Genomic DNA, 27,036 nt, shown 5'->3' with positions numbered 1-27,036 from the left:
TTTATATTTTATGAACTCACGTTGGCCATTGTTCACTGTAACTATTATAAGAAGCGGATTTTTATCGAGAATGAAAATTATCTGCATTAATTGCAAAATACAAACGCTGCTAAAATATTTATTTATTTTTTTTTAATTTTAACGAGTTGTAGATAATACAATAATGTTGTTATATATGCATAATATTTACAATCCAGCGATTATCAAACGAATACGTAACAAACAGTTCTTAATAATGGTTAATTAGTTTTTGAACTGGATTGCACTGTTAACCGCAATATACTTTATGCGTTTTCTTCTATAAAATAGTCAACAAAATGAATAACTTGAATTTCTTTTTATTTCTTTATTTTCGAATAAAATACATAGATTTTTGTTATACAATCAGATAAGAAGTTATTACATTGTAAAATATTATATAAAATATTATATATCTGTGTTCCCCCAAAGGATTGTGTGTAATTAACCTAATTGTTCTCGGTATCCGTTAACGAACCATACAACCTTGCACTCTACCCTCGCGACTCCGTCGTCGCAAAGAAATCTTTGTAATTTTCAAATTGCACATTCGCACAATGTTGCGAATTTACAAATAAACCAGGGAGAAAGAAGAGAACACAGAGGGAATGCTGGAAGAAAAATCCGTTCGCGAGCTCCTCTTCTCAACGTGTTATTCTATTTTCAGGAATGTCAGCCGGAGTTCCTGCACGACCTCGTCCTAAAAATGAAAGCGTACATATTCACACCTGGCGATTCGATATGTCGAAAGGGCGAAGTAGCCAGGGAAATGTTCATAATAGCGGACGGAATCTTGGAGGTGATCAGCGAGACTGGCCGCGTGCTGACTACCATGAAAGCTGGGGACTTTTTCGGGGAGATTGGCATACTCAATCTGGACGGATTAAATAAGTAAGTGACTGTAGACGCTCGCACTTTCCTTAAACAGTGTTTTACATACAATTGTAGAGGCATATTTAACACTATTATGAAATTAATCTGAAAACTAAGATAAGAATGTTTTCGAACTAAAATACACATATAATAAAAGAATAAAAAAATGAAAAATATAAAGTAGATATATTTTCTAATTAGATATAATATTTTAAAGCTAAGATAAAAATATTTTCTAAATCCTCAAATAATGCATAGATACTTATTTATTTTATTTGATAACTACATGGGATATTAATAATCGAATATAAAAATAAATCGTTCGTTAGACGTGCTATTATGGTAGCAGTACTGTCTAAAATAAAAACCAGGATAAAAATTTCATTTGATTAATTATTTAGATTAGAATGTATTAAAAAACTGTCTATCTTTATTAAGGGGAAGTTGTTATAAATTCTGAGTAGATTAAAGAAAAACTTTAGTAAAATATATTTACAACAAAGCATCTTTTTTGCAAGAAAGTAAAATTAAAATTTATCTAATCTCCCCTTTTTCGTCTATATAAAAAGATATCTTCTCAAACAGAAGATAGAAAATCTCACAGAAATGCGTGACTGCAGGCGTCTTGCAGATTATCTTGGAATTATCTTAAGTTCGAGGTGTTCGAATAGTCTCAGAATTTCCAGAGTTCACTGTCTCGTTGATAAAAAAAACTATATTATAACATGACAGTATGATAAAACAAAAGAAACAAGACGATATTGTTAAAACGCATGATAATGTATAGTATGTGTGCTGAAAAAAGCTTAGAACAGTAACAGAGTGTACGTACATGTTTAACCTATATACGCACTGTATAATTATCTACGGCAACGAAAAATCGACTTGTTATAAACATATCTACATACTTTGCAAATAACTAGATAATATTGATAAGATTACTTATTTATACTGTACATAGCAGTACCTACGTTTCGAAGTAGTAGCGCGTTGCTGCGAACACGTATTTTCAGTGCAGAATACGAACAATTCGACTCGTTTTGTTTCTTTAGAAAGAAAGATGAAAAATCGCGCGACGTTAAATTTGAATTGCAGATCGCGTTTGGTAGTGCCTCAAGAGAGAATGCAAATGTTTGTCTTGTCCAACAAAAACAATAACCATCGGGCAATAAAAATGCAATGGGTTCGGTGTAAAGCGTACCACAATTCTTACGGCAACCGAGAAACTAAACAAAATGTGGATTTGTTCCTTGCATCCCGTTATGTACTGCAAAATATTAATATAAAAATATTTATATCTAACAAAAAACATTCGAAAAGTCTATTTTTCTATTATTTTCTATAATTCTGTATCGCTTTGTATTATTCTGTAATATTTTATACTACTTGTAGGATTTTTTTATTAAATTCTGCCTATATATGATAAATAATTACATGAAATACTAATTGGTAACCTTTATTTAACATTTGTATAATTTAACAGATTACAAATCGAGTAACATTTTATTTTATTAACACTTTCAGTAATTTGCAAATAATTCGCAGATAATAAAAGATTAAATCTTTCTAAATGTTTTCTAAATATTATACACATGTATAGAAATTAAACACGATTTAAAAATAATCATTTTGTTTTATCATAACAATTCTAATATACGAAACAAGCTATTCTTATGCATCCCATAATTCCAACGTTATTGTTCCTCAGCTCATCGATTCGCCGTCCTTATTGCGTGAATTTTTCTCTATAAAAAAGAATATATGGAGCACCGTACGAGGCTCGTAGTATCCGTATCCGGTACATAAAACGCATACTGTACAGGTGACAAATGGAAAAACTTTGAAAATATTTGTTATTCCGGTCCGGTATTTTCTTCCCTAGCGGAATGATCGAATGAAAAGTTCTGCCAACGTTTTGCATACAACTTCTGCAACTATCATATTTGATGCGTGCATGCATGCAGATGTCGGTGCAATTCAGGGAAACGTGCGATACAAACGTAAACATATATGAGAATGTTACAATAACGATGTGGAGAAGATTTGCTTGTAGAATTTTCTCAATCTTTGCAAGCTTCTGTCGTTTCATAATTATAATAATGTCAAAGGGAGAGAAAAACGAGGAGTATATAATTTTTCCTATGATCTATAGTACTATTAATAATTATAATAATTTTAAAAATTAATAATTTTAATTTTTGTCAATCTTTGCAGCTTCTTTCGTTTTATAATTATAATACATATAATTCATAGTTTCCAACCTAACAAGAACAGATAGAATTTTCATAATTTTCAGAATTAGACCTAATATATTTTACCACGTTTAACACGTTAAAAATAAATGAAACATCGAAAACGAACTTGAAATTTCAGACGCACAGCCGACGTCCGATCAGTGGGCTACTCGGAGCTGTTCAGTTTGTCTCGCGAGGACGTGCTGGCGGCGATGAAGGACTACCCGGAGGCGCAGGAGATCCTGCAGAATCTCGGCAGGAAACGGCTGATGGAGGCGCAGAAAGTAGCGAGAGCGTCGCGGCAGCCGACGTCACCGGGCCACGACTCCTCGGACAACAGCACCGGGAAACGAATAGTCGACAAGCTGAAGAGCGACGTGAAGGGTCTGAAAAACGTCTTACGGAAGAGTCGCAGAAACACCAGGCCCGAGGAGAGTCTGGAGCTTCAACCGTTGACGCCGAAAGCGCCCACCCTGAAGCGGCAGCAGAAGATCGACGACTGTCAAGAGGCAACCGGCGAGCCGGTCCACGAACCGCCGCCTGTGTCGCCGCTCGGTGCTGGCCTGCCTCTGATCTCCAGATTGAGATTGCTGAAAGAAAAAGAGGAGCGCGAGGAGCGCCGCAACCTGATGGAGACGCAGTCGCAGCCGGTGGAGCAGCCGCACCCTCCGACGGCGGAGGCGCAGAACCCGATGAACCCGAACTTGCCGTTCCTCCAGAGAATACTGTTACTGAAGGCGAAGAACGAGCAAGAGGCGCAAGCGGACAAAGAGGCGCCAACCAAAGAGCCGTTGCTGCCTAAGAACGCGATACCCGAGGAAACGCAGGAGCCGTCGCCGAAGCCGGCGACCAAGCAGCCCCAGAAACCGTTGCAGAAACAGTTGTCGAAGCAGGCGTCCGTCGATCAGGCGAAGAAAACTGTGGCCACGCTGAACGCGGAGAAGGCGAACGGCTCGAACGCGAAGAAGACGTGGGCCATGCTGAAGGACGCCTCGCTGACGAACAAAGAGAACTCGCCGCAGAGGAGCCCGCCGTCGAAGAGGATGCAGATCAGGCAGAGCCTGGTGCACCTCAGGCAGCAGACCAAGATGTACGCGTCCGTCGACGATCTGTCGCCCGAATACTGCGGCTTGCCGTTCGTCAAGAAGCTTAAGATACTCAACGAGAGGCAGAAGCTGGCCGAGCTCGAGAAAGCCGTTCGAAGTTCAAGCCTCGATTGCGGCGAAAACGCCGAGATCGAGTTTGACGGTAACTTGACGAGGAGCCACTCGGAGGCATGCGCCATCGAGTACGCGAGGAAATTGAAGAAACTGAATCAGGTACGTGCGTGAAAGTTTGGGGATGCTTTCGGACCGTTTGTCGATCGTGAAAAGAAACGTGGATCACGATCGCTATCTAGTAACGATTACTTACTAGTTGCGCTGTCGAGTTTAACGCGGAACTGCTTGTCACGTGGCGAAGAAAGGATTGCTCGGTAAAACGATGTTTGACGCTGTAATGAGAGTCGTCGCTGCTTAAAAGTAAACTCATCTCGTTCGGTAGACGAGTTACTGGCTTATCAACCTGTGTTTACGGCCTAATAAAGTGAAATCTTTATTTCAGCGTGTACGTGTAACTCTTGTTAATAAAATCTTTATTTTACCTTGTGAGAAAGCACCGCTTAGGGTTTCCTCTGAAGCAAGGTAGAATGTTTAAGTAGAAGGTTTTAGTTTATTTTACTGTAAGGTAATGGCGATAGAATTTAATCTCATACTGCGAAATCACCACCTTGACACACTTAGATAAAATTTAGTCATTTTTAGTAATTTTAGTAATTTCACACACTCGGTTAGATTAAAATCATCGTGTGTTTCGTCAAGGAAAAGCTAGAAGCACTATAATTTATAAGCACTGCCTCGAAAATTATTTTCAAATCAATTGCTAATTAGTACCAAATAACACAGACTAAGTTAGTAATAAATAAAATTTAGAAAATAAATTGTCATACAAATACATTTTTTTCGTACACACTCCGGGAGTTTGTTTTATAAATAAATAAAAAGTAAGATATTATACAACAGAACATACTCTTTAAGAAAGACGAGAACATCGACGTTTTGTTATTTAAATAGTTGATATACAAAGAAAAATTTAAATGCCTTTTCATGTTTGCGTAAAAAGGAATTTGCAATTCAAAACGGGTTCTCTGACCCAGCATAAGCAAACACATATGCGCGCGTTCTGCAACCACTGAATTATTTTCATCAAAAAGTAAATTCCTTTAATTGCAGGTAACAAGAACGCATTGTTAATTTGGAAACGGTTCCGCGCGCTGTTCAAAGCGCGAGAACAAATATAACGCTATAACCTGGCATTATTCGCAATGAGAACGTCGATTAACATTGAAATACAAATTCGATTGCAGATAATTTATCGCATAGTATTGCACGAGGCCACAATTACAACTCGTAAACATCTAACTAATCTCGGATGCGCTTTTCACCGATGTAGCCGGTGCTGAACGAGGAAGTTCGGTAATTCGAGGGGTAGATACTGTTTCCGCATGAAATACGAGCAACCCAGATTTAAGCGCTCACGCTAATAAATCTAATGAGGAATTTATCCGTAATAGTTGCTGAAATAAAACTGTCGTCTACAGCGATAGTAAAAGTTATTATTAACGCTAAATAACGCTTTTGAAGCCGTTGATATATACCAGCTAATAAATCATGTTACGGTGCCTTTGGTGCTCGGTTCAATTTTTAAAAGGGTTATTCCATGTTAACCCTTTACACTTGAGCGGCGACTCCGAGGCACCACTCAAAAGTTTTTAATAATTTGTACAAAATACCAAAATAATTTGTACATTATCAAATTTATTAATATTTAAGAACACTATTAAAAGTATAACTGTTTTATGAATTACAAAAGACTCAGTTTGAAATGCACAGTGTTATATACAGTGGTGTACATAATTATAGATTCAACTCAAATATAAATATATAAATAGCTTCGTCGAATTTCTGTTTAAATATCACTAAAACGGTAGAAGTTATTTCAAGTCTATAATTATTTACGTCACTGTGAAATGAAAGTACTGAAAGTTAGAAAAACTGCATTCTACAATCAAAATAACTGCGATCGAAAAGGGTTAAAAGGTATACTCAAACTTTCTACCGAACGCTTGTGTAGCTCGTAACTGTTACAGAGAACTTTCACATTTCGCACGAAAATCCGCGCTCTATTCATCGCAGCGCCGGTTGCGAGATTATTTGGCGCGCATTACAAAGCGCAACCGGCGCGGAAAAAATTCGAGCAAACAATTCGTTTTATTCCAGCAGAATCGACGTCTGAATAACAAAAATATTCAACACGAACGATAGACAATGAACGCGCTTACGTTGAAACGATATTGTTTCAGCATCGACGATCATCGCCGACGGATCCATTGTCGCCGGAGAACGAAACGTTGGAGAGGCGGAATTTGAAGAGCATACTGAAGAAGCTGTCGGCTGGCAGTAGAACGGGCAGCTCCGACACATCGGCGACGAGTACGCCGGACCGGGAGGCGGCCACTGCCGAATTAAGGAAATTAATGAGAGCGCAGACCATCGAGGGATACGCTGCGAGGCATTCGAAACTCTCGAAGAGTGTGACATTTAACAAGTATACGCTGCAGAGTCCACCGTCCGAGCAGATTCCAGCAAATTATCCGCTTGGGTCTCAGTTGCCGGATACCCAGGAGCAGGCCTCACTGCCACCGCCCAATAAACTCAGTTTCCGTCCTTTGGGCAGCGGAGGTATCCTGCAAGTGGTATCCCGACCACGAGAAGAGGAATACATTGGGGAGCTAGTGTCTGGTATCAGAGAGGTCATTAAGGGTCGGCTGGTGAGTTTCTTTCACTGTTTCTCGAAAATGGTTTTAACTGCACGCGAGGGTCCGGCGGTGGGCTCTTTAACTTTAAATAATTGGATTATTTAAATTAGAAAATTATAGACTGAAATAATTAACAGAAAAATACCGAACCTTAGGACACGACTCGACTACTCTTAAACTTCTTTACTCCTCGACTTCTAGATCAACTGCAGGAATTATTCTTGAAATTGTTTTAGCGTTGTTTCAATGTTACAGTAAAATAGGTCGTTGAATTCGTCTCGATACTGTAGAAATAGATATAATAATAAAGTTATTACATATAATAAAAAAATATTATATATGATATAATAATAAAATAATAGCTGTTTAAATTAGAAAATTATAGAGAGGAATTATTAATAGAAAATTCACTGATAAATACTCCAAATCTTCAATTTAATTATAATTGATAAACTATACAGAGAGCACTCTGAACTTTTTAATGCAACTGTATTGTAGTTTAACCTATCTTTTAGGTTAGTGTGATAATTGAGAACAAATAATACGTAGAATGCTTCAGGAATAAATAAATTATAAATGGCAATTTAAATACTTTAACTTTAACCGATACTATTATACTAAATCAATCCTTAGGACCACTGTTACGGTAATTGTTTCCTCGAAATTTCACGGGAGAAAATTGGTCGACAGTCGTCGCCTTTCCTCGGCAGCAGTAAAAAAGAATGTAGCATGAACGGAGGGGGGGTACAGTGGAACGGTCGGACCTCTTTGGAAGTTGTAAATTTTCGTCTCCGACCCCCCGAACGTATTCTTCCACTCGAGAATATTACGAAAGTTCGCAAGCAAATTGCGCCGGACACATCCGTCGAAGATGAAACTATGCGTTAATGCGCGCGCGAGAACTTCGAGTTTATCCGCGGACTTCTCGCGAAAACTTGGAATTTTCCCCTTGAGAAAAGTTTCGTTGGTCGCAATGCAAATTCGGTTTTCGGTTGCCGAAACGACAAGTTATCCGTGGACTGTTCTTTTACGCGATGTAAAGCGCGATCCGTCATACGGACGACGCCGTATCTGCATGGAAACGTCGGCGATACGACGCTAAATTATCGTTGCTTTGACCTTCTATGGGCCCGGGTGTAACTTTCAGGTCGCATTTTAATTTATCGACATTTTACAAAATAATTATAGCTTTTTTCATGAGATGGCGCATAAATCTTAACGCTATGAAGTTGCCAACACAACCTATATTAGTATTCATTACCATCGCTAGACTCGTCAACCTGAAATAACAAAATAAATGCTGTGCAAACTGTCGGCGATAAAACTACGCGAAACCATTTCATCCAATTTGATTATTTGTGCTTTTGTCAGTGATTATCAAGCTAAAAGTAGTGGACATAATAACTCCGGGTTGGTATATCAATAACAAGCTATTTGCATTTCAATTTTCGATTTGTTACTGCTTTCGATGATACAGTTTTGTAACTTCGAGGTTACAGTGTCAGATTTTAGTACATTTAGGATAAAGCTTGCGCATTCTCCCGTTTTCATATTTATACGTCATATGCCCAAAGATTGAATACAAAATCCAATAGAAATAACCGAGGAATTAGAACTCGCGCGTGAGACAGCATTCGCAAAAGTATTATATTTAATTAGACGACTTTTAAATTGGTGCACACGCAGAAACCGAGTCTTAAAGCGTTTTATCGGCGACCGGTATTTTTGACGACGCATCTATTAATCTCTGTCTACGAACAAAATTCCAGGAGGACATACAGACGAAATTCGGACGGCAGTTCACGTCGTTAGAGCTAGAGATTCGAAAGCGGGACGAGATAATATCCCAGCTCCAGGCTCGTATACAAGAGTTGGAGCAGAGGGAGTCGCAGAACGCGGACGAGTCGCTGGGGGACAGCACCGAGCACGACGCCTCTCTCGAGGAGGATTTGGACGACGACCGCGAGGATCATCCTTTCATGAGGGACGGCTCGGTGGACACCGTGCTGACCGCCCGTTCGCATTACACGCGTTCGTCGCACTGCGCGGAGTCGTCCTCGCAGAACAGACGATCGTGGGAGGAGCACTCCGAGGAGGAGACCTTGGAACTGCAGGAGCTGCCGAGCTCGATCATGCCGCACGCCCTGTGGAAGGGCGAGGTGGCGATCGATCTCGAATCGAACAGCGACAGCAGCAGATCGGAGGACGAGCTCGACGATAGAGCGGACAGAAGCGACAGCGGGAACGACGAGGACGACGACGAGGAGGAGTCGCACGAGGGTGGTAACAATAATTGGGAGGTGACGATGCTCGCACAGGAACTCGAGGCGAGACGGAGGAGCACCGAAAACAGCAGCCCGGGTTCCTAGCGCATTAACGAGATCCTAGACGTGCTATGTTACCTCACGAACACGTTGCATCCCAAGGGCTGGTGTAACGGCCCGGCCACCGCCGGCACCGCGACTTTTTGCGACAAAGATTGCCCTTATTTACAATTAGACTTTGATAGTTTGACCAGTTGTAGCGAGACTATGATGTAATCTTAAAAACTCTAGTCGGAAAAAAAAGATCGTTCCATTTATATCGTCCTGGCCATCTATGTCGACTATAAGTTTTACGCCTGTAAGAACCTATAATGTAATTTACGGTTTATTCGCACCCTCTCCGCGCGCGTGTGTGTGTGTTAATCTAACGCTTTTTTTTTCTTAAGGACCTTCCCTGGCGAGCTTTCGACTGCCGACCCCATTGCACTTTCTTTCACTCATCTACGTTCGTTCTCCTTTCTTCACGAAGAGACGACCTCGCGCGCGTGTGTTTCGGTTCTTTCTCATGTTCGTCGACGTGTTCGCCGTTCAGTTCCGTCACCTTTCCGTTCACGTCGAGAATTCACGTTTCTCGTTCGTTGGTTGTCGTCCGATTGATTTTCTTACTTAAAGGGACTTGTATAATTTTGTGAGATTAAAGTAGAATGCGTACACGTACTCTGGTAATGTAACTAGCGAGTAAAGAGACACGATGATCTTTTCTTTTCGAATATTTTTAAGGTTTAGTGATTTAAACTTACACATATTTAGATATTCATATCCATTATTAAAGACTTGAATAAAATTAAATGCATTACAAATCCTTTCAAAATATCGTTAATGACGGACGGTAACGCAAACTCTTTCTGAATGCTGCACGACATTACCGTCGTCGGTAATTGTACATTCTCGTTACGTTGATTCGAACAGTAAATATTCACGCGCCAAAATCTATATTTCAGTCGATAAGTTATCGCTTTATTTTTCTTGTATTCTGTTGGGAATTTTTTATTGGGCGTCCTCTCAAAGGATCCAAGAAATAGATCGATAACATCCCCGAGATAGTTCAATCAAACTTAAAAGTACCCGATAACCTCGCGACTGTACACTAGGCTGGACCTTAGCAACAATTGACGCAAAATTGATCTTGAAATTTTTTCTCGGACACCGTTTAAAATTCTATCGGGTGAGAAAATAGTCTGTGTGAAATTTTGTAATTAATTAGACAATGGGAATGCACCTGTATTATAACATTATTATATATACATTTTTATTTTATTTTATTTTTACTTTATTACTCTTTCATTGAAGCACTTTTCGCTTAATTTGTTTAGTATTATTGATGTTAAATGCACAAATATAGAATATTGCGGAAAGTGTCAGAAATATACATTTATAAAAATAAAGCAAGAGAACATTGCATATTAATTGAGAAGAATATACATTTCGAATTTTAAACAATGACAGGCTAAATTGTTATCTATGGAATAGATGACAAAATTTCTTATTGATGGTATTATTCAACATAGTAAAGAGACTTCCAACGAAAATGTTGAGAAAATTTGAATGTTTAAAACTTGAAAATCACAAAAATATTAAATTTTACATATATTATTTTCTCAGTCAGTGCGCCGTGATTCTAGAGGGTGTCAACAAAAATTTGATGATTGACGAATAAGATCCACCCTACTGTACACAGTGTCTCATGATTGTTAATATATCTGAAAATAGTGTGATTTTTTTATTCAGAAATAAGGTAGAGTAGAATTTGTTGATTAATCTGTGCGTCTCTCTTTAAAAATAGCAGAGAAGTATCTTTTCTCCATGTTAATGCAATTTAAAAAAATCAATACCTACATTAAAAAGAAAGTACAAATTAATTTTCGAAAGGATTCAAAATATCAGTCCAGTCCAGTATTTGAAAGCTTATAAAAATAATACGAAGATTTGATCTGTTCGTTGAGAAATGAAACACTGGGCTACTCGTTAATGTTATTAATGAAATATAAATTGTCCTTAACGACATATCGTTTTAACGTTGCATCTCTTTAATGCAATCCCAAAAATATACACTGTCCTGTTTCCGATCTAAAGTTTCGTTTATCGATACGTTTTATTTGGCAATTATGTAATAAAATTATTTCGCAAATCACCAAACTGTATCAATTTACATTTTTAACACTTACGAACTTACGATTAATAGTGACTCTCTTTCGGCGCGAATAAGCCAAAAACGTGCAGAACGAAATCTCTCGTTAAATAGCAAGACACGAACTATTTAATAAATATTTGTCGCTTAACTCTTTTAAAGATATCATATTGAAACACGAACGAAAATTAATGGAAATCGTTAAATAACAACGCAGGATGCTAGAACACAGAGATTAAAAAGATCGACTTTATTTCAATATTTCAATTGTTATATTTTTCTATAGCTAGTTCATTCATTCTCGTTGTTTCTTTTCCACTTGAGTGAAAAATATGTTTATAAATAATTATGTAGTATACAAAAGCAATTACTATATTATATAATATAGTAATATTACTATATAATGTAATAAGTTACCTGTAAAATATTTATTCACTATTTCAACCAGAAATTACAAATGTTTTATGTTACTAAATCGATCGAGGATAAAACTGAAAGTACAATATATTTTTTATGGACTTCTCCATTGTTAAAATGATTTATTTCTGACTTATTTCTGAATGGTAAATCAGACGTTTTTCCGCTATATTACAAATTATGAGACATCCTATGAGAATGACATTACCTCACGAAATATTGCCTGTATAAAATAAACTACAAATATTTTGCACCAGATACATTGTTCCAGCCGCATTGCTTGACTAACACGATACGTTCTCCACCCTATGAAACTGAACGCAAATCGACCATTTTAATTTTGGTATATTGAATCCGAATCCGACATCGGATTTTCTCTATCACATCGCGTATTCAAGAACTATAGCAAATTTCGGACGACGGGAAACGAAATTTGGAGCAACATATCAAATGTTTTAGAATAATCTGTGGAATTAACAAATTAACCAGTTAATAATACAATAGTTAATAATGATAGTACATTGGGCTAAATGTTATTCGATTGTTTACAAGCCATTACCAAAGAAAATTTCACCTGACAATGAACGTGCTCCAAGTGTTCGATTAACAATTAGAACTTTTATCTTGATTCGAGCAAACATTTTGAATAATAATTCTAACGATTATGCCAAGAAACAAATGACACCCGTTCCGAAAAGATCGTCTTGAAGAACTAAATGTGATGAACAAATTTCGGTATAGAGTTTAGATTTGATATATCAAAATTTTTTGACAATACACCCGTTTCTGTTCGAGGAAGAATGTTTCGTCGACTAACGTTGTTCTTCCTCGACATTAAAAGTCTTAGTATCATTTATGGTTTCCAAATTCTTAGCGCTTGAATTCGCAATGTCTCGATCATGGTGTAAAGATAATCTAAGTCGAAGTTGTTTCTCCATAAACTAATTTTCTCACGATCAAACGACTTTCGAAGCAAGAAAAAGATAAAAGTGTAACTGTGTTATGGTTGAACGTTTCACCCTTACACTTTACGTTACGAAGAATTATGACAAGTATACTCGTTCCCATTTAATTGTTGCTACCATAAACTACCCGAGTTCCGGCTCAATTTTTCCTGTCCACGCGCAAACGATACAATTATAATTTCAATCAGGACAAATGATTAATTTGAATTTGTCATCTAACAAGCACAATAAGTGGCTAAGTATAGTTATCCTCTTTAAATGAACATTATTTATTTCATTGTAATCACGTTGATAACGCTTTCCTTCAAGATTAACATTCAATAGAATTTACTACAGTTTTTTTAAATATTTAGATGCTCCTAAGTGCTTCACTTTTCAATTACAATGTTTATTAAATATTAAATCCATTTTCCGTGAACGAATAACTTTCGATTCGATGAATTTCACTTGAATTATGCAGCCCTTCAATTGTAAATAATCACAGGTGCCTAAGAGGATATTATACTTTGAATATGTAAAATTAAAAGTTTTCATTTTCATTCCATAGCAGACATTAATGAGACATTTATTCAATTTACCAGATACAATTGATTCTTTCATGCAACTAGAACTTAATTATCGCAAAGCTTTATTGTTTATAGAAGAAGACGCAGATCTATATTAGATCTAGCATCCATTGAAATTTTCATTAATAAGATTGAAACGATTTTAAATTTATTTATACAAAATGATATATTCATACGCATGAGCGTGCATTATTGTACGCGCAAACTTACGAGCGAGTAGTTTTAATTTTACAACAATCAAAATTCGACTAAACGATTTTCCAATGCTACACGAAATTCTGAAAATTGCGCGATTCTTGGTTTCTCTCCCCCCTCCTCTGTCCCAATCGTTTTCACATTACTGGAAAGATGCCCCACAATCGTCGCAGACAGGATATTCGATCCTATAAAGTAATCGATAACATAATTTTTCGGAAATATGTATATATACACACACAAGTCGACAAATGTTAATGGGAATATACATATGACGTATACTGACCAGACCAAGCTCAATATTTCTAGAGTCTTTACAAAATGAATAAATCTGTTAAGTGACAAATGACTACTAAATAAGAGAAGAAATCTATGAAGATCTTGTACATACTAGCCTATAATTTATTTATCTATGAGCGAGAGGAACAGAGCGAATGTTAGTTTAGTGAATGATCAGAGAAAATAGGAGATGTATGGTTATAATATATTAGAACGGTTGCGTGTGAAAGAGAGAGAGAGAGAGAGAGAGAGAGAGAGAGCGAGAGAGAGAGAAAAGAGGAAACGGATGATAGATAGGAAGATAGAAAAAGATAGAAAGAGAGGATGAGAACGAGAGTGAGAGAAAATGTGCGCGAGTACGAACAAAAATGAAGAAACAGACAAGAATAAACAATGCGTAACAGTTTCGATGGACTATACAGCGAAAAGCATTTTAGACGCTGATATGTACCTATTCCGCGAATGAAGGAGAGTATACAATAAAGTAAACAATGTTTTCAAGTGTCACGTTGTTTTAGTCAACCTAAAGACCCTTAAATAATTTCGCTATTATTATATTATTATTTAAGTATACAGGGTATCGTGTAACTGGTGATACAACCGAATAGTTGCTAATTTTACGCCAAGAAATAAATAAAAAAGATAATGCTATTAAATGAAGATCAAATGTCACGTGTGACAACTATGTACTAATTGCACTTTCTGTCTTAAAAAAACTTGAAACATTTTCCAACTCGGTTTCCTTAAGAATAAAGTCTAAAAATATTAGTTTTTCTTCGACTTATCCGGTTGTATCATTAATTACAGGACACCCTGTGTATTTTCATTATATTATATTTCTGTTGATTTGAAAATAATTGAGAAGCTAGCTATTTCAATTTATAAAAAATAAAATTTAATCTTTACACCATTCAGTTTCAGTTAATGTATATTAGCTAAATACATTAAGAATATTTTAACTTTGAACGATAGATATGAAACAGCAAAACCATCGAATTCTATCTCGCAGTTACATTAATTTCTGACACGTTTCTATTTAACTATTTTGACATTCAAACTGGGCGCACTAACGTTATCGATACATATCGAACGTACAGCAGAATCGTTCGACTCCGACGTAGCTACATAACCTTACGATCATAATAATAACAAAAGCGTCGCGGCCGAGGTTTGTTATCAAATATCGTATATAGTTTCAAAGTGATTTTAGAAAACACATCGTTTTTTTGTGATGTGGGTAACGTGATTTTGTTTACAATTTGACAAGAATGGGCGATATAAGGGCCGGCCTCGAAGAATTAAAACTCGATGGTGCCCTGTTCGCCGATGTTAAATACTACGTCAGTGGCGAAGGTGATCCCAAGGTATGTCATTTCACCGCTTCCCGCGTTTTTCTATTCCCTTTAATGTAATGTCATTAATCGTCGAATATTGTTGTACACGCGCCGCGACTGTCATAAATTGCGAATTGTTCACGATAATCTTAAACCAATCACAATACGCGCGGTGGAGGTTATAAAATGGAGTCAATTTTAACAGATTGCAACATTCTACGAACAAGATAGAAGATTTTCGGAAAGTTTCGTTCGCACCGTTTATTTTCCTATTCGTAATCCGTTTCCGTTACGGACGAATAAAAGTTTAATAATTTCGGGCATCGTTTCGTGAATATTTTTAGCAAAATATAAAACATTTGTTATCATGAATATGACGTTTATAACATATTGCAACAATGTATTGTCTATAGGAAGCAATAAGTTAATAAGAGAAGCAATGAATTATTATGACTATAGTACCTGTGATATGTACCTATTTTTAATAGGAATCTTGTTTTAACAGTTGCATCGATGTTTCTAATTAACAACTAAGGAACAAGTATTATTAAAACTAGCATTGTTTTTAATCCTTTGCAGATATTAAATTTACTACAAGAAAGTGGCGCTGAAAGATCAAATTATTTTAGTGATTTTGTTACACATTTGATAGCTGGCTATGACGCATTGGAAAATGATATTTCCGCTGCAAAGGATATTTATGAGATACCAGCGGTTACACAGAACTGGATTTTATATTCTGTTAAATGTAACAAACTTCTACCGTATCCTTAATCTTATACGAACGAACGCTAAAAACAATTCAGTTGATAATTATTTACATTAACATATGTATCAGTAGTTGAAAATAATAATTTCCTTAGCAGTATCATCGATCTAGGCCACATTATTTTTCACCCGAAGATGCACAATTGTTTTCGAATGTACGAGCATGTGTGTCTCAGGTAAGCCGCGCCGATAGCAAAAGCCTATGGGCGATGATCACATTACAAGGTGGTAAATGTCAATTACGTTTAGACCAATATTGCACTCATTTAATCGCTGGAAAGGCTGCCGGCTATAAATATGAAACTGCTACAAGGCACCCGATACAAATTGTAACCCCGGATTGGGTAACGGAATGCTGTAGAAAAGGAACTATTATAAGTGAAGTGGAATTTCATCCGAGACTTTTACTATATCCGAATAGTTCCACAGCTATGATCACTGGTTTTATGGACGAAGACACGGATAACAATATTACCCAAGAAGAACAAGACAGAACCAAAGCCATGTTGGAACAACTGAAACAACGTATGCCTTGGAATCAGCCAAGTCCACCCGTAGCTTCCAGTACATCGCATAATGTCAATACCAATAACGCAACCATTGCGACGCTTCCTTTTTCAACGAATGGGCAGAATACTGTTAGCACGCAACAGCTGCACCTTACTTGCCCGACCGCTACAACAAGTTTATCGAATGCTTCCACAATCGTGTCTTCTGTATCCGATCAAAATGTTACTCAAACTGGCTGGTTACCACAAGTGTCTCAACAAAATAATGTTCCCCAAATGAAATCTGTGCCACAAATACAACAATCAGAGGTGCCACCCCAACAGCAGCAGCAGCAACAACAACAACAAATGAATATGCAGCATACGATACTGCAACAGCAACAAATGACACAACAACTTACACAGCATCCACAATTGCAACAAACATACACTCAACAACAGATCTTAAATCAACAACCGTCTCCTCAATTAACACAGCAACCACAATTAATCGGAGCGCAACAACCACTAATGTCGCAGCAACCACAACAAATGAACTCGCAAATACCTCAACACCAATTGTCGTCACCGCAACAGTTGTTGACACAACAACAGAAACAATTGAATCAACAACAGATACTTTCGCAACAGCAACACATACCGCAGCAACAACAAATTACACCTCAACAGCAACTGGTCCAACAACAACAAGTACAATTAACATCCCAGCAACAACAGATAGTTCTTCAACAGCAGCAGCAACAGATCGCAGCGCCGACGCAGCAACAGATTGGGACGCATCAGTTGAATCAGCAGCAGGCACCGCCACAGCAATTGACCTCCGAGCAACGACAAATAATATTGCTGCAGCAACAGCAGCACCAGCAACAAAAAATTCAGCAAATCTCGCAACAGCTGCAACAGTCCGCGCCCCAAGGTTCGCAGCAGTTTGTCATAAGGGACGGCCAGTTGCAGCAACAGCCACCGAACCAGCCATTGATGGGACCAAATCAACAGAGTTTTATTGTACAGAGAGATTCGCAATGGCAACAGCAACAGTATCATTTACAGTTACAAAGACAGCAACAGCAACAGATCGGTGCTCAAAGACCAAGCGGACAATGGTCTCAACAGCCGCCCCAACAACCGAGACAGTTGATCCAGTTGGATGCTCAGACCCATCAACAATTGCAACAAATGGATCCGCAGCAGAGAGCGCAATTTATTCAGAAGATACAGAAGCAAAAGAACCTGTTGTTGCAAAGGCAGATGCAAAATCGCCAAGCGCAACAAGGTGCTCATATCGCGGTGATCAGGAGTCCGGGCAAGCCGGTGCAACCTGGCGGCTTGCAATGGGTGCAGCAGCCGCGACCGCAGATGATAGGGCCGCAACTGGCTCAGACACCTGGTCAGAAACCGGTACACCCCGGTGTTCAACCGCCAGCTTTAACGCCGATCAATTCTTCCAACCAAGTGATTGTGCAAACCGGGCAAAACGTGCAAGGTCCTCAGCCTGCCCAGCCGGGACAGACGTTCTCACAGGGCCAGCCCTTGACGCCTCAGCACATAGCTCAGCTGCACATGCAGAAACAACAAATGGCTAGATTGCAGCAGCTGCAACACTTGCAGCAACAGCAGCAGCAGCAACAACAACAACAGCAACAAAGTGCCCAGCAAGAACCGCCACTCGCGTCCTTACCTAATAACGTGCAGATATCGCCGGACCAGCAGTTGGTCGTCAACGCGAAAACGAAAACCGCGTTGGCGAACATGTTAACAAACAGATTGCAAGGTAGCGCGACCGAGGGCAGCGCTGCCGGCCAGCTAAGATTGATGACCGCGCAACACAGACCGCCGCCGCCGCCGTCCCAGGACCCGCAGCTCCTTGCCGCTTATCAACGGAGAACCGTGGCGAACATTACCAATGGGGCGCCGCCCGGTGCCCCCATAAAGATGCAGTACGCTCCCGTGATGCCGCAAGCGAAAGCCCAGTTCTACGGACACAATCCAAATCTAAAACGTACGCTTTTTTTATTTGTTTTCAAACTCGTAAGCCCCTAATTCCCTGTATGACTTACACGTACGTATATGCATATGTACAATCCCTATGCACTCCGCTTACGAAGCAACACGGAAACGAAACGTCTCGCTCCTGACACGCAGGACTGCGAACGAAGCCATCTCGAATAATTCGCACTGAGAGATTAGATTTACGGAGAGTTCCGGTCGCTTTCTTCGGTCAGGCTCTTTAATGTTCAGATCAGATTCGATACAATGACCATAGGAATTTTTTAATTGTCAGTTGATCTTTGTAGGGTTTCCTGGGTCGCTCTCAGATTCTGAGAAATGCAATTATTTTTTAGAAAGCGAAGAAATTTTGTGTTTTGATAGTTCTGTCTATTTTGACTATAGAATCTATTGACTCTCCTAAATGCAATGCTTTATTTTTTGGCAACGTTGTAACTAGACTATGAGTTTTCTAGTCGGTGTAAAAAATTAGTCTTTTCTTGGGTGTTTAGTTAATGATTAATGAAAACAAGAATTTACAGAAACATCCAAGGTCTAGTTATGACTGCTCAAATATGCTTAAATAAAACTTTAAACAAGCCAGACATATTTTAGATGCATTTAAATATATATATAAATTAAAATAATAACGGCAATATTACATTTAAAAACAATCTTATAAAATTACATTGTATCGAATGCACAGTGTCTAGCATTCTGCATAAGTATATAATTTTAATATGCATATTTACGTCTCGTTTTTTTTAAATGGTATTTACAATTACATAGTTATTATTACTAGTCCGCGATTTTATTTTGAATGCAGGAAACATAGCAGATATATTTCTTTAAAACCTCGACACGTGAAATTACAATTTACAATCAATTTAAAAAATTTGAATTTTAAAAGAGTTTACTATCGATTTTTTCACTCCAAGACATTTTTTAGTTCGTAAATATTTTTCCAATGTTCGATAAAAAAACTTCGCGAACGCACACATTCGTATAAATATCCATAATCTAATCGCGATACATTTATGCGCGCTAGGTTCGTTTGAACGACTGATGCGCGCAATAAGAATTCAAAATAGCTTTTTTTTAGAAAACGAAAGCGTAAAAAATACAAAACGTTAACAAAAAGGCCGCTGTATAATTTTTCCGGATAAATATAATTTTTAATGATTTATTTTTACCGGCCACCTAAATATGTTTTTAATATTAGGATAACAATATAGAATTATCGAATAATTTTATTAGAATAATAGAATAATAATGTTCTATTAAAATAGTATTCTAGAATAATATTCTAAAATAATATTCTAAACTAATATCCTATAAAATAATAGAATTATTCAATAATTGAAATAATTTCTATTTTCCTGTGCAAGTAATCCAATAATTATCATATTAAACTAATCAAACGCACCATTATCATCATATTATAAAACCTACATTTAGGCTAGATAATTACTTCTAATAACTAACGGTAAAAACACATCGCGAATTAGCCGGTCTATGGTTATTATCTTTTCTTTCGTTTTTGTTATCAATGTTGTACAAGGTGATTGTCGATTCGTAATTATTATTATTATTATTACCATTCGAAAAAAACTGCATTATTACCGCGTTGGCTTTTGTGTGCGAATACACGTAATACTACAGTAGTCTCTTTTTATTGTTATTATTAGTGAATTTCCCGTGACATTCTGTATTATTTAAAGAAACAATATTTCCACTTTAGAGCACGTAGATAAATATGCGCGTTAAAATTGGTTGTTACAAACACATTAACATGTCGCTGCTAACGTCACGCATAAATAACGACTATAATTAATCCATCTAAAAAAGTCAAATTAATTTGTCGTCATTTAACATGATAATACAGAATTACATGGAAGAGTTTAACGTGAAAAATATTATTACAAGAAAATTCGAATTTCATTTATATTTGACATAATGATACACAGAGAAATATGAGAAAAAGATTGTAATGAGAATGTTATAATTTAGAGTGATAATTATTACCACAATTATAACAATTTATTTTCGACTCCATATATTTTCATAAGCGATTAGTATCATTACGATTTCTAGTATCTAAACTGATACATTTGATGACTTTAATTATATTCTCAGTTAAATTATTATTTCGCGTTGTTTACCTTTCCAATTTCTTTAAATAACTCCAAACGGATGATTATATTTTACACCAATAATTCTCGCGTTCTATCCACTGATCTGCGCGTACGAAACAATGAAATATCTCTATAATAAACAATTAACTCTACCATCTCAATTTAAACTCGAGACACTGAGAAAAACTTGTGGCACTCTTTGGTAGCTCGACAGTCAACGTATGAACTCTTCGCCGTACCATTATCTCCACGATTCTAACAATTTATTAGAAAAAAAATGGAAAAATATATATTTCCTTATTTTGTTCCATCTTGAAACGACATAATACTTAACTATACTCCATCGCGAGCCCGATTCGACGATCAGCTTTCAAGTAGCCGCGTCGTTGTTTCTCCCGTTAACTTCCCGTTCCTTTTGTTTCCCATGCGATAACGCACGGTTGTTTGTGCTTTCAGTGCCACCAGATCTATTTTTGCTAGGCTGTATCTTTGTTATTGTTGAATACGACGTGCAACGTCCGAACGAGGTCACGGTGTGGAAGCAAGTGATCGAGAGACACGGCGGCGAGGTGGAGCCGCAGTATTGCACCCGGGCCACCCACGTGCTAGCGATCACGCAGAAACACCCGACGGTGGTGCAGGCGCTACGCGAAGGGAAACGATGCGTCAGCGCGCACTGGTTGTCCGATGTTGTCAATAAACAGCAGGTACTACCGCCTTGGCACGCGCTGCATTTTCCGACGCCGTTCAGCTTGACGGAGCTGCCGTGCGCGAAACAGATTGTATCGTTGTCTGGATTTGAAGGGGAGGAGCGCACCAAAGTCAAGTACATGCTGGAAGCCTTAGGATCGAAAGTTACCAATTACTTCACACGGCACAACACTCTTCTCGTTTGCAGAAGGTAACGTCACGCAGGTGTTACTTCAACGCGTACAAATCGTTCGGTGAAACACAGAGGGTGTCGCGAAAATGTTGAACGACCTTACAAAAATATTACTTCGGTGATCTAAGGATTCGATTCTTTCAAGGGTTGACAACAGTTTTGGACACCTTTTAAGCTAAAATAATTTTGGCAAAATTGTCGAAGCGAATTTGTGCGAAAATCGCGATATATAAGTATAAGTCAATTTTATATGAAATCTTACTTAAATAGAGTTTATAACTGTACACGTGTTGCTGGTAGATAATTAAAAGTAATTCACGAAGGGAGAATCTTATCATCGAAACGAAAAAGACATTCAAATTTAATAAGAATAGACTCGCTGTTTATTGAAAATTGACTCAATTGTCGCATTCAAATATCTGTCATCTTATCATAGAGTCATTTTCACATGATCGTGTCGTATATAATCCTTCATCATTGTTTCGCTTGTGAAGAAGAAAACTATTTCAGACCCGACGGTCAAAAATACAAAAAGGCGCGGGAATGGCAAACTGGAGTAGTGAACGCGCAATGGTTGACGGACTTGTTGTGCGGGCAAATGAACGCCCTGCATCAAATCGAAAACCCGAAGTATCAACAGTACAGTCTCAGCAATCCGTTCAGATTGGATTATTCGCTAGTGCCTCATTTAATGGGTATCATGAACGCCACGTTGATTATATTAATTTTAAGAGGATGCGCCGCGGCTGTCCTAGTCTCTCGATTGTTTCGAATTTCTGGCATTGTTTAAGCGTTGTTGCTTTCAGCTGCGTGGAAAATGCCGATAAACATTACCCAGGAGTCTTACGATAAAGTGAAACAGGTTGGTCAGGGTCCAAACTCGATAAGAAAGTATAAGAAGCCGCGGCTGGACGGCCCGTTGCTGAACAAAGATCCGCATTTGCTGGGCTTGGAGGAGCCCGTCGTCGTCAGTAATCCCGATCCTCCGCCTCCGGATAAACAACCGAGGATATTATTCTCTGGTATTAATCCTAGAAAACACGCAAAGGTAACGGGACCATCAGGAATTATTCGACTGCGGATGTTCATGCGCGATCGCACAATTTTGCGGACAGGTTGACTCAAACCTTTGTTGAAGAATGGTATCAGACCTGCTGGAAAGTTCATGCGCATATCAATGTTAACACTTCGCCTACTAACAATAAATACATGTGTAGAAGTGCATAAACATCTGCAGTTTAATAACGTAATGAGAAAGTATTTTTCTCATTAAATTATTATTTTTTTAAATAACTTCGTGATAACAGTCGATTTTCGTTCACACTTACTCATTATATTTCGATTATAAATGATTCGAATTTTTTATAACAAACATAGCGACTTTACTGGGCAATATTTTAAGAAATTAAACTACTGTAAAATTACTAAAACTTCGAAAATTATTTATACTCAAATACGACTGCGATACAAATTTGCTAACATGTAGAAACACATTTAAAACCGAAAAATCTTATTTTCGATTTTTATGTATTCCGTAGTCATAAATCAGTCTACCTTCTTGATCTGTTACAGTAGTCTAATCGCTTCATAAGGATTTATGCGTATAATAAATTTGAGTTAACTGGTATCTAATAATATACTGTTTTCCCAACAGAGGATCCGGGAATTAGGTGGTGCGATGGCTGCCAGTTGGCGAGATGCTACACATCTCGTGATGTCAACACCGATAAGAACTTTAAAATTTGTGTGTTGCCTATCACGTTGTAAATATATTGTCACGTTACAGTGGTTACTCGATTGTTTCGCAAGAAACACGTTTTTAGATGAAAGTGGATACATGCTTGGCGATCCAGAATTTGAGAAGAATTTTAATTTTAGTATTGAAAAGGCTCTGACAAGCCCGAACCGTGGAACAGTACTTAAGGTGATTGTTTTATCTTTCTGTTCTACTTAATATACCATAAGTGACAATTAATAGCTATAAGAAATGCTTTATAACAGCCGTAGATAGATACATTTAAATTTTTACGTATGAATAGATTCTTTAATTTACTTTTTTCAAAGCAACATTAATCTTCATATTGAACCTTATATAAATAGCTAATAATTTATGCTGGCTAGAAGTTCCCATTCAAATTTTGCTATTATTAATTATTTTTTAATTTATTGTATACTACAGTCTACACTGACAAACCCAGCCAATTAACACTAGAGCCGATTTATATATATTGTGTGAAGTTTTTATAGAAGTTAATTGTTTACAACAGGGTAAAATATTTTATGTAACACCAAGTGTTATACCGTCGCCACCGGCGATCGCAGAAATTATCGAAAGCGCGGGTGGAACAATGGAGAAAACGCGAAGATCCGTCGCACAGATCCAGGAAATGAATAGTAATAAATTAACTTATATCATTGTTACTCATGCAAACGACCTGCATCTACTTTCCGATGTTTTACGTGCAAATATCAGTAAGTAATTCTTCACTACTTTTCAATTAATTTAAATGTAATTTTGATTCACGTGACATGTTGTGCATGTGACTAATTCAGAAATATCACTGTTTTCTTGTAAAGCGAACTGCAAATGTTGAAGTAGCGGCTATAGTAAAAGGAAATTGATATTAATATATTTTCTACTCTTTACAGGTGTGTTCACTGCAGAGATCGTGTTAGGAGCAGTCGCTCGACAATACTTCCAAGCAGATCAAGTATGAATACAGTGCAGTACACGATACGCTGCATTTTAATCTCAGATGCGGGCTTACTAATTCTTCAGTGAGCCATTTTAGAGATGACAAATTTTTGCTTACCTTCTTCAATGGGACAATAAAGAACATAATTTTATGATATAGGAGGAACTACTTTCACTGATACATTCCAAACCTTTCCTTTTACGCTACTTTTTTGGAAAAAAGAAACACGTACATTGCAGCGTTCACAAAGAAAATTTCATATTATTCATATTAACATAGCGGCGCACGTATAATACACATTGTGTGAGTTTTATGGAAATGCTGGAATCCCACGGTGAAAATTCAGAAGAATTATATTTTTGTATACAGTGAAACATAACGAGATACGTCGACGTGATCAATTAAAATTTTGTCAATTTGCTTTTGTGCGTATCATTGATGACGGATCTTTATCATTTAAACAGCCTTTGGTTTCGACAGTGCGAAAGTTATGTTGAAGTAACAATTTACCACTTCTGTCAAACGCTATATCAATAAGAAGAGAATTTGATTCCATCAACGCAAACTTGGTAACACTTACACTGCGGAATTGAAAATATTAATCCTTTGTAGCTTATAATATTACTCTCTAAGTAAAAGGTTTGTGTTTCTTAGCGAAATCGATTAATCTTAAAAATTGTATGTACCGCAATAAATTTCGTTTCTTTTTCGGTCATGGACTAAACAATTTTTGCACATACGATTATTTTTGCATCTTGTGCTCCTCGCAAGGCATTTTAGTCTCTCCAAATAATTTAAAGACAATGGGTATTATGTATTACTGGTTAACAATTAAGACGCATTGGTTTTAATTGCCATTTTGTAGTTGCTTTTTGCACAACGGTGCTTCTTATCGCATATATCGGCTATACGTATCTTTCTATATGGTTTATATTATTGTACACTTGTTTTCTTCATTTTCTTCGCTTCTCTTATACATAGATGTGCGTGTATACATACGAGAGATGATTTATGTGTAAGAGTGTATTATGACAAATAAATATAAGTACATATCTCCGTGTTGTATTAATGATTACGGAAAATTGTTACTTTTAGTTTTGCGAGCAACGTGGATTTTGATCGAAAACATTATTTCACGCATGCTTGGCATGATTGTCATTATTTAGTTGTATAATACAACACACGTATAGAAGGTACAAACATTTATTAAGAGAATACTACGAATTTGAATGATCGTAAAATAAACTATGACATCAGTTTTTATACTATTTCTAGTTGAAATTATATACAGAATACATTATTGTTTCATATGATACGAGTAATATATAATTATTAAGAGAAAACGGTCAGACATGCAAGAACGTTTCGATTATATCATTTATATATATATTTTACGATATGTAAACGATTAAATTTAAGTCGATAATAAATGTAAGAGTAAAACAGAAGTAATTATTAAAGTATTGTATTTGTTTTTATGGGAGAATTTTCATTTAAAATTTGTTGAATTGTTGATGTATTACTCATTATTTGTAATGTATATGGTATGGCTTCACATACTGTACTCTATACTTTCAACAAAACTTTAAGCCCGAATTAATAAAGAATTTACTTTCACTTTTACGGAATGAACATTTCATCTGTGCAACAAATTATTTTAGTAATTAAGCAGTCTACGTACAAAAAAAAACTGTATAGAAATATTGGGAACCTGATTATAATTTTATGATTAATATATGGTATCTTAAGTATCGCTAAAAACGACGATTTAGCATGAGATATCGTTGTTTTTGCAAATTTAGCGGTGGATTTCGATAAAAATAACTATTTTGCATCAGAAAGCACAATGCACTTTGCTAGTTAGCACAACACAGCAGAGGAATCCCAACATTCATTCGTTCATTTTATTGAATACGACAATATAGCATTAGGTATCGCTGAAAACGAGGATTCAGCACAATAGATAAACTGTTAGAAGGAATTCTTTTATAACTTTATCAATTATTTGATACTCACTTGACAAAAATCATGCAGAGGCTTCGGTGGACTAGTTGTAAACAAGGTTTTTGTAAACGATTGGATTTACGGTGCTCTTTGAAAAATAATGTAGAAGACAGAAGTCTTGATTTCTTGTTAGAAATTGACACATGACTGCAAATCTCGTGGCTAAAGTTTTGACCATAGTTGCTGTCTGCAACAATATCGGTAGAATTGTAGTACAATATCGTATTTGTAATTTACAAGTCATGTCTTTTGTATCCATTATTTAAATTCCTTATTGAAAGGGCTGCATAAATATTATTAATATTATGGAGATTATACGTACCTATATGCCACACCTAAAACAACCTTTTATTGTGGAATTCTAAAAGACTATGAAATTACAATAAAAACTAGAAAATAAGTAAAGATTTCCAGATTTTAGCGATACCATAATGTTAACCAAATACAACAGCTATTATATTTGATATTCAACGTAATAAATCACTTTACATAGACACTAATAATTCAATTTTAATACCAGATAATATACCGTTGGCATTAACAAATAGTTAACGATAACAACATTGTGGGATCTCGGGAAAGAAAATTCGTCAACCGACTGCTGCGCATTTTTTCATCATTCATAAATTTTATTTATACAACTTAACTTTTACAAAATATACAAAAAAAAACACAACAATGGAACTATTTCATATACGTGAGGTCAATCTAGTTGTTGCTTATAAAATCACTCTAATTTAAACAATGGCTACACTCGTACAGGATAAACGTCTTTTTGGATTTCTTTTTTATTTCGAATACAACTAATTCTGCGATAAACAGTATAAAGCGATTCGAATTACCATTAAACATAGAACAAAATTAAT

General features: G+C 36.8%; 2 protein-coding genes across 3 annotated transcripts in view; both read left to right on the top strand.

Annotated features, from left to right (window-relative positions):
• LOC144472004 (uncharacterized) overlaps positions 1–10,471 on the top strand; it is a 157,191-nt gene extending 146,720 nt beyond the window's left edge. Inside the window, exons 6-9 of the mRNA XM_078184635.1 lie at positions 686–909; positions 3,265–4,444; positions 6,526–6,993; positions 8,751–10,471. Of these exons, the coding sequence (XP_078040761.1) occupies positions 686–909; positions 3,265–4,444; positions 6,526–6,993; positions 8,751–9,350 (2,472 nt within the window). The 3' untranslated portion in view covers positions 9,351–10,471. The remainder of the gene's footprint in view (positions 1–685; positions 910–3,264; positions 4,445–6,525; positions 6,994–8,750) is intronic.
• A 4,508-nt stretch (positions 10,472–14,979) lies between these two features.
• On the top strand, positions 14,980–25,794 carry Ptip (PAX transcription activation domain interacting protein). Of its 2 annotated transcripts, none has more exons than XM_078185840.1 (9): positions 14,980–15,219; positions 15,769–15,953; positions 16,070–18,465; positions 21,044–21,488; positions 21,981–22,165; positions 22,277–22,518; positions 23,125–23,394; positions 23,738–23,942; positions 24,120–25,794. In XM_078185840.1, the coding sequence occupies exons 1-9, from the start codon at positions 15,124–15,126 to the stop codon at positions 24,185–24,187; spliced, it is 4,092 nt and encodes a 1,363-aa protein (XP_078041966.1). In that variant the 5' UTR covers positions 14,980–15,123; the 3' UTR covers positions 24,188–25,794. The 2 variants fall into 2 exon arrangements, with proteins under 2 accessions (XP_078041966.1, XP_078041967.1); XM_078185841.1 differs by lacking the exon at positions 14,980–15,219 and having other exon boundaries at positions 15,817–15,953; positions 16,070–16,133; positions 16,207–18,465.
• The last annotated feature ends 1,242 nt before the right edge of the window (positions 25,795–27,036 follow it).

This window comes from Augochlora pura, chromosome 7 (assembly GCF_028453695.1).
Source record: "Augochlora pura isolate Apur16 chromosome 7, APUR_v2.2.1, whole genome shotgun sequence".
Classification (NCBI taxonomy): domain Eukaryota; kingdom Metazoa; phylum Arthropoda; class Insecta; order Hymenoptera; family Halictidae; genus Augochlora; species Augochlora pura.
This window is presented reverse-complemented; position numbering and strand designations above follow the sequence as displayed.